Source organism: Nannobrachium achirus (assembly GCF_963921795.1).
Source record: "Nannobrachium achirus genome assembly, chromosome: 15".
Classification (NCBI taxonomy): domain Eukaryota; kingdom Metazoa; phylum Chordata; class Actinopteri; order Myctophiformes; family Myctophidae; genus Nannobrachium; species Nannobrachium achirus.
The window spans coordinates 20,189,426-20,198,539 of NC_137822.1; the positions used below are offsets into that span (position 1 = coordinate 20,189,426).

General features: G+C 43.5%; 1 protein-coding gene across 1 annotated transcript in view; it reads right to left on the reverse strand.

Moving 5' to 3' along the window:
- The window catches only part of LOC308298924 (keratin, type I cytoskeletal 18), a gene marked incomplete at both ends in the record, with an annotated part of 12,519 nt that extends 3,854 nt beyond the window's left edge, over positions 1-8,665 (reverse strand). The window contains 7 exon segments of the mRNA XM_080742622.1: positions 132-257; positions 741-905; positions 5,042-5,198; positions 5,743-5,825; positions 7,507-7,513; positions 7,515-7,630; positions 8,399-8,665. Of these exon segments, the coding sequence (XP_080598748.1) occupies positions 132-257; positions 741-905; positions 5,042-5,198; positions 5,743-5,825; positions 7,507-7,513; positions 7,515-7,630; positions 8,399-8,665 (921 nt within the window).
- Between the last annotated feature and the right edge of the window lie 449 nt (positions 8,666-9,114).

Consider the following 9,114-nt stretch of genomic DNA (forward strand, 5'->3'; position numbering starts at 1 on the left):
ACTTTGTCATTATGACAAGGTATAAATCAGGCTTAAGATGTGCTGGCATCTCATGAGGTAGGAGAGACACAAAAACAAGATCTTTCACTCGATCGACTCATGCCATCTTTCCACTTCGATTTCCAGCATACCTGTTTGTGCAGGCTTTCCATCTCCACCTCCAGCGTCTGGAGGAAGCGCTGCCGTTCGGTCAGCTCACTGTGAGCATTTCTCAGCGCCTCGTTGCTCTCCTTCACTTCATTCTGCACGTTGTCCAACTACAGACACACATGGAGACACACATTTTTTTAAGTCATTCTATTTTTCATAGTATCCTAAAGGTGAGGATGGTGTGCTGGTGTGGTCTGTGAAATGGACTGTAGCTACATTTCACTTGTTTTGTTTTTCTTTTGTATTTGTATTCCCACTAACTGACTGAACAGTGCGCTCAGTTGGACCCAAACGTACTATGGCCTTCAAATTATTTGCAAACTACCTGAGAATTCGTATACGATTCTCTCCAGAAAGCTGGCACTGAAGCAGGACTACAAAATATTCCTTTCAGAAGTAGAAAGTTGCCAGCTGGTTTACGAGAGATGACTTGCAATACCGTCTTTTAGTACTAGTAGTGTTTTTCCTTTTTCCCTTTGATATTATTAACCTGTCGTGACACCAGGAGAACGGTATTGCAATTATTAGATTGTTAAAAACTATAGAAATAACTTATGAAAATTAATTTGAAAGTATATTTGACCACTGACCTTCTTGCGGTACCAGTGCTCCGCCTGCTCCTTGTTCTTCTTCACAATGCCTTCGTACTGAGTGCGCAGTTCTGACAGAACTGCGCCCAGGTCTGGTCCACGGGCAGAGTCAACCTCCACATTCACCTCATCTCTGGCAATACGAGACTTCATCTGGTCAAGCTCCTATAGAGACAGGCAAGAGGGTCCAGCTTATAGCGTAACAAGGCATTAGCTTCGTATCATAACACTTTGTGTACAAAGCATTTTGTTAAAAGGTTAAGGCTCTATATTCTGAGTTATCATTGCTATAGAGTCCTGACTGAATGAAATTGGTATCTCATTTTTAACACTTAATACATACCGGTACATAACAACATAAATGTGTTAGTGTGGACATTTGGGTATGTATGTTTCCACTTTTGTTGTTTTTGAGCGGCTACCTATAGGCCTACTTCTGGCTTTGTCTGTATGTACGAACATGTCCTGTGTCTGTATGTCCCGCCTAAATAGCACCGCTCACTTCACACTGGGTGTTATTTTTTTCTATATGCTTAGTTGACATATCCATGTGTGGAGGTGCATTTAACATCTGTGTGAACAGGCACCATATGGAGGTGAGTCCTCTGTGAATCCTACACCCCTGGGTGACAGAGCGAACGGGAGAGCATCTTCATTATTTAGTTGTTCTCTATCAATTGTTAATGGGCTCACGTTACCCCTGTTCCATCTTCCACCGTCCAACTTATGCACAGTTTAACACTCATGTTGCTAGGAGACAATTCCAAACCTTTGGAAACAGCCTTCAGGCTGTTGGTTGGTTATACTGTAATGGTTAACCAGGAAAAAAAGCACCCTTAAGGGGTTTGGCCCCGTCCTACCTATAGCCCCCTCGACATGAAAATGGTTGAGAAATACTGGCCTGAAATAAGCCCATAGATCGATCTTTGTCCCCTGATTTTCTTCCCTCTTGGGCCAGGCTGGACATTACTTGTGGCCAACAATGATTTAACCCTTTCTTTAAAAACGTTCTTTAAAAAGTATTTTAAGAATAAATATACTGTACATTTAAATTATAAGTTGAAAAAAAGGTTGAAAAAAATAAATAATAATCAGCTCATCTGAAGACGTGTGAATTGAAAGTGGGATGTAAAATTGGACCTCGCCTGAAACATGATCATCAGAAAGTCTGCAGGCTGTATGTCTATTTTCACAGAATATATGCCTATTCTCGCTGAATGTTCGCCTATAAGGATATGCTCAGAATAGGGCCACAAGGGTTCAAGTGCTTAGTTAACGCATTAAAAGTTTGACAGAAAAGGCATTTTGAGAATTAAACCCCCATTTGGGAAAGGCTGAAATCTATGGGCCTACTGGCAGAAAGTCATTGAGAGGTTGTACAGTATGTGTGGGAGAATGATTCTTAGTGGATATAACTCTAAATCAAGCACTAACCCTGCTAATCTTGTGACTCTACAATTCCCATCTTAAGTGAGTCCCACAGGGCTCTATACTTGGCCCCCTCCCTTTTCCCTCTACACTATATCACTCACTCCCCCCTCCTTTTTTTAAAGTAGCTAATGTACAAGCTTACAACACGTCACACTGCTATGTGAGCTTGTAGATTGGCTATTTTAAATGAATGTTTGACCCAGAATGCGGACACTTAGGGGTTCATGAGGTTAATTCTTCCTTAAGAGAGGGGGTGGGTTTGTCTCAGGTCCCTTAACCCCAGAGGCTGCTACTTATCAGCTCCTATCATATCAGCTGATGAGAAAGAAAGAGTAGGTTTGTGAAACCAGACCCGTTCACTCCTTTTGTCGCCGGTAACTAAAGGACCACAGCAGTGGACCCACTCCTCTCTCCCTCCCCCTCCCTCTCCCTCTCTCTCTCTCTCTCTCTCTCAGGGACGTGCTGGGCCCCTGATTCAGCCCGGGAAAAAGAGTTGGAGAGGCCCTCATTGCGCGCTATAGAGAGAGATCTCTCTCTATAGCGCTGCTGCTACTCAAAGATTTGCCATTTCAGATCATGACAAGTGACAAGCCAGTGGGCCAATTACATGAGTTAGGCCTATATTTCGTTGTTGTCGGGTGGAAACCATGTATGTCCAAAACCGTTTGTTTTTCATTTATCATTTAAAAAATGATTTCAACTAGTGAAAACAGCCGATCTACAAGCACCGCGAGGCGTTGTGTGCTTGTAGATCTGCTGTTTTCACTACTTTTGTGCGACGTCCTTGTATGATGAAGCAGGGCTTTGCTTTGCGAAAAAATGTACACATTTGGAACTTGGAGATACAAGGTTTCTGCCCGACAGTGACAATTTACTTTGTTTACTTTTGTACTTTGCCCAGCCCCCAAAATGGAACGAAGGCCAACATTTTATTTTTAATCTTTTCCTAATGGCCGGCCTGGACCGGCCGGGAATGAACCGGCCGTTCGGGAGTTGTCCCGCTTTTCCCAATGGCCAGCACGTCCCTGCTCTCTCTCTCTCTCTCTCTCTCTCTCTCTCTGTCCCTCGATCTCTGTAGTCGTCTGAAAAGACCTCTGTGAGGGAATGGGAATGAATCTTGACAAACTGGGTCAGTCAAATACCAGACGCATTGTTACTTGTAAAGAGGGGTCGGAGTAAAAGGTGAGGAAGTCAGAGTGAATGGGGAAAGGGAAACACAAAGGACTACATTAAAATGATGGAAAGAAAATATGGGGTTTGATATAAAAATATCAAAGGCAGACAGGAAACATATACCGTATTTTACTATACTGTATATAATAGAGCACTGTTTCTCAAAGTCGGTCTGTGAACCACCAGGGGTCTAAATGAACCAATATGGGACTGTAACTCTGAGAGTGTACACATGAAACCAAATGGACTGATAATTTCATAGTGGAGCAATGCTATTATAAACAATTATATAGCCTTTATGAACAAATAATAAGGTCAATAAGCATCTGTTAGGTATTTTGTTGTGGTTTATATCATCTTTTTATCAATTCATATTGATGACCAACTGACCACCTGACCCTAAGGGCTAAGGCACAGCTTGTGACTGTGCCATACTCACAAGGTCTCTGAAATGAGGCCTTATCTACTGCCATGGAGCCTGTGCCTAAAACAATAGCGACGTTAAGCTAGATGATTTTCAGGACGGCAACGCCAGGCGGACTACGGCGGCTATGACATAATCGCCATAGCGATCAAAATGGTTAAGCAAAGCCTCGGCGGCGACGGGTTCCCACCCCTTTCACTGAACGCTTTGGTTCCCATGGCGACGCGTACACGCAGCAGACGGAGTAGGCGCTACGTGGGAAGGGACCTTCTGCCGTACTAGAGACGGCTGCAGCGACGGCAGGTTTACGGATCATTTCCGTTTACCGTTGTCATCTGCCGTTGCCGTAGCGTTGCTTAAGGTCGCTGAATTGTTTTGGTTTATAAGGCTCAGCCTAGTGTCATGCAGACACCAGGGAAGGTCATCCCTTCGTGAACCTATGAACTCTTTGCCACATATATGGAACCCACATCCTATGAACTGTTGAAACGTCATCCATTGACTGACCAAATGACCATACTTAAACTCATGTCAAAACATCATTTGTCAGAGAGAGCACGAGCCATTGAACCATTATTTCTGTACTGTACCTGTCTTGAATTCTCTCTCTCCATAGTAAACATTCCATTCTCACTCTGAATCACTCTCCTGTCTTATTTCTTTGTGGTGGATTATTGTATCTCATAGGGGAATAAGAAGGTGTTGTTGTTTACAAATAATATATTTATCAGCATCTTATAAGGACATACCGGTATAAGTATATCTTATTAACTGTAAGAACCACTGGAACAGAGTATGCAGAACTAGACTGCACTCTGTCGAGGTGCAACTTGAGTCTTGTGCACTCATGGCCATGTATGGCCTTGTGCGCCAGCAGAGCGTGTCTTGTTATTTGTATATCAGGTCGCACTTGTTGTTGGTGACGTCACCAAGAATGCTGGTCCCCCATTGGCTGTTGATGGTGACGTCACCATGAATACTGGTCCCTGATTGGCTACGGGCGTAAACACAGACGCAGTAATTGCGCGCTCTGCTGGCGCAGGGAAAAGAACTAAAGAAAAATCTGTTCCACTGCTGTGGTTCTCTAAGTGGATTCTAGGGACTGTGGGTTCCTTTATGGGGGCCTAAATTGACCCATACAAGTCTGTAACTCTGACAGTGTACAAATGGAACCAAATGAACCCTTACGTGTTATTTGGTTCCATTTGTACACTGTCAGAGTTAAGGGGAGACCTTGACATTTGAAAGTTTGAGAACCACTGTTCTACTGTACCTCCTCATGGTTCTTCCTGAGGAAGTAGAGTTCTTCCTTCAGGCTGTCCAGGTCTCCTCTCAGAGTGGCAATGAGCTGCTCGTGGTCAGTCTTAGCTTTCTTCAGGGCAACACAGTCCCTCTCCACAGACTGGCACATCACCAGCTCCGTCTCCCACCTGCAGGGGGCAAGAATAGAAAAGAAAAGACCCAAAGTTGAGACGAACCAGCTGCCAATAAGAGAAACCTGACCATTAGAGCTGTGGTTTTCAACCCTTTTCATATCAAGGCCCATTATTTATTCAGCATTTAAGCCACGGAGCCACCATTTGAAGAGATATTGCATCTCAGACCCCAATCAATTCCGTGCTGTATTGATGTGGTAGCATGGGAGAAATAACATGCTAACGTTGATCAAAATAACAATTATTCTACATTCTCAGAATAAGTAAATTAAGTAATGCAGATGTTTAACAATAATTTAACTCTTGAGAGCGTAAAATGAAACCAAAATGGACCCGTAACATTTGGTTTCATTTTACGCTCTCAAGAGTTAAAGATCTATAAGGGTCCATTGGGTTACCGGCTCTCCATCATTTAGCTAGGGGCCACCTGGAATCCCTTCAAGGACCACTGGTGGTCCACGGACCACTGGTTGAGAACCACTGCAGTAGAGCAACAGTTTTTGTTGAAAATCTAGATTGAACTGAATGAATCCCTCACTTGATTCTGAAGTCATCTGCTGCCAACTTAGCGTTGTCTATCTCCAACATGAGACGAGCATTCTCCAGGGTCTTCTTCCTCACCTAATGGACAACATAGATCCCCATGGGTCAGATCATCATAATGTAGGCCTACAGTGTATATATGCACATACTCCATTGGTGTACATTTTCCACGTACAGGTATTCTGCTACATCACATACTTTACTAATGTATTTGACAACACATATTTATACCCATTAATAGCTCATAAACGCAAATCATGGGCATCCAATCAATCGTCCAAATCAATCAATCAATCAATCAATCAATCAATCAATCAATCAATCAAACAAACAACTGCGGCCAGGACAAATGAGTTTCCCTCGTGGGACAAATAAAGGTCTATCTATATCTGTCATTTCCTAAAGTGCAGTACGAGAGATACATGAAAAAGGTGTGTGTATCCTTATTTAACCGCTTAACCACTTTTTCAAAAATAGCTAAATGAGCTGATCTATAACCTCAACAATGCCTTGCATTGCTACACGTTGTTAGCTTGTAGAATCTTTGCATTTTTGGACTATTTAGTGACATGCTCTAAATAGGTTGAAAGTGGTTAATGAAGAAGCAGTTGTTAAACATTGTTGCTTGGGTTAATGGGTAGACTCATTTTGAACTGAATGTCTGTGGTCATTTTGTTACAGGTTAATCCAAAGTGCAACTGTAGGTCATTGTCTGGCCCTGATGCATCATCCTGCACGAGGAGATTTGCATCAAATGCTTTGTCTATGTAAATCAATAAAACCAGACTGTCATCATAGCATTGCACTCCATTTATACACACATCAATTCCCTGAAAGACGTGAATGAGAATCAAGAAAATTTAAAATGTGTTGACTTTATCATAAAAAGACAAATGGTGTAAGGGTGTCATTGTGACGCTCCTGTTCTTGTGTGCATGTACTGTCCTGTTCTGTGTATGTAGTATGTAATTAGGAGTGTGTGTGCGTGCTTGCGTGTGTGTGCAAACATTGCATTGTGTGCGTCTGTGCAAGGATTAGTTGCATGTACAGTGTCAGCCAGTGTCAGCCATTTCAGCCATTTGCCTATTAATGATGTCACTGAAGTTGGAACATGGTCACGCCCTAATTGCGTATTACCAATTGTCTATTTAACATGCTCTGTAATGAGGCGCAGGTGTTGTTGATGTTAGAGGCACACAGTTCTTTGACTGTGTTTGTGACTGAGGCTGGTGATAGATGCATTTATGTTTATTATTTTATTAGCTAAAGTATAGGACTTGGCTGCAAAATAAATATCATTTATGTTGAACTTTATTGGAATGTTTGGACATCAGTTCTTGGGACACATCACAGGTCTGAACTTCGATCTTGAGCGTCAGCAACCAGTAGCATCCATAGTATAGGGACTTTGGGCACTACAGCATGTGTTTGTGCCATGCATGTGCATGTGTAGTGATGCACGGAAGCGGTAATTGAACCCGGGACTCCCACATGCCAGGCCAACACACAAACCGTTGTGCCAATAGGGCTGAGCCCGATTGGCAGGGCTGTTGTGTGCTGGTTCATTGTGTGTGTGTGTGTGTGTGTGTGTGTGTGTGTGTGTGTGTGTGTGTGTGTGTGTGTGTGTGTGTGTTTTTGTGTGTGTGTGTGTGTGTGTGTGTGTGTGTGTGTGTGTGTGTGTGTGTGTGTGTGTGTGTGTGTGTGTGTGTGTGTGTGTGTGTGTGTGTGTGTGTGTGTGTGTGTGTGTGTGTGTGTGTACCTCCTTCCACAGCATGAGCTTGGGCCATCATGCTGTCAATGTCATGACCTTTGGGGATGCGGTCCAGCATGTGCTGTTTGATCCTCATCTCCAGGTCAGCGTTGGAGCGCTCCAGAGAACGCACCTGGACGGACACACACAACAACATTCACTAAAACACCACCTTCTATGTCAATGGTTCTCAAAGTGGACACACACAACAACATTCACTAAAAACATGTTGTGGTTCTCAAAGTGGATTTCAGGGACTCTCTAGGTTCCTTTATGGGGGTCTAAATTGACCCTTACAAGTCTGTTACTTTGGCAGTGTACAAAAACACTGCTCTATACCTACACCCGGACACACAAAAAAGTACATTCACAAAAAACATCACTCTCTATACAACCCCTAGCTCATAAAATGCATACTTTGGCTACTCAAAAATAGCCTATCAATGAATATTGGGTTGCTGATGTAGCTACAGTCTATGACAGTGGTTCTCAATGTGGTGTCCAGGGACCCCCAGGGGTCCTTGATGGGGTTCCAGGGGGTCCTCAGCAAAAATGTGTTAATGTAGCATAAAAATATGTTTACCCACTTTATCACATTTTACACTTTGGCTATTCCAAAATAGGTCTACAACAACAACAAGGTCACAGATTGTCACACCAAATTCTGGGCCCTGGGTACAAGGATTCACTGCGTTATTTTGTGCTTTAACTATTGAAAAATAGCAGATATACAGTACAAGCTTGCAGCACGTCACTCTGCTATTTGCTTGTATATCTGCTATTATATCTGCTATTTGCCAATAGCTAAAGTATAAAATAACTAAGGCCCCCTCCACCTTAGGCCCTAGTAAGTCAGTGCCACTTTTCCCCCCTTGTGAAAACCCAAGGTAAATCGTCAGACCTTCTCCAGGTAGTTGGCCAATCGGGTGTTGAGGCTCTGCATGGCCTCCTTCTCATTGGTGGAGTTGCCGTGGATGCCGTTGTGCTGCAAGCTGATTGGCCCGTTGAGGTCCTGGCTGCTGACGGAGGCTGAGCGGGACAGCGGGCTGGCTCCGGCAAACGACACGGAGGCCCGGGATCGAGCGCGGCCGCTGTCCCTCAGAGACAGGCTGGAGAAGGACGGCTGGCGGCCCATAGAGAAGCTCCTCATCGACATAGTGGAAGCCATGGTGGGTGGCTGTGGCGGACGGACAGAGGGAATTGAAGGGAAAGTTCAGATGTTCATACTTGGGTTTGAGACACACCTCGCACAAGGTTCAAGTGGTTGAAAACCTATTTTTAAATTGGTGCTACTAAGGTTACTGTGAAATATCCACTGAATGTTGTAGCAACGTCAATGGAAAGATATCAAAAGAATCTGAAGAGAATGGGTGGACTGTTAAGTAGCCCACTGCTCTGAGAATGAAAAGGATATGAAAGTGGTGAGAGAGTTGTTAAAAGCAGAACACATAAGATCAAAAGGGAATAAGGCTGCTTAGACTGTTACAAAGGAGTAGTGATGATTTTAAGCCCGATTTAGTTTTGTCAATGGGCTTGCTCTTGCATGATGTTTAAACTATATCTGTTCTATTCTAGCATAAGGCCTGTACTTGAAATATAAGCTCAAAGTAGCTAGCA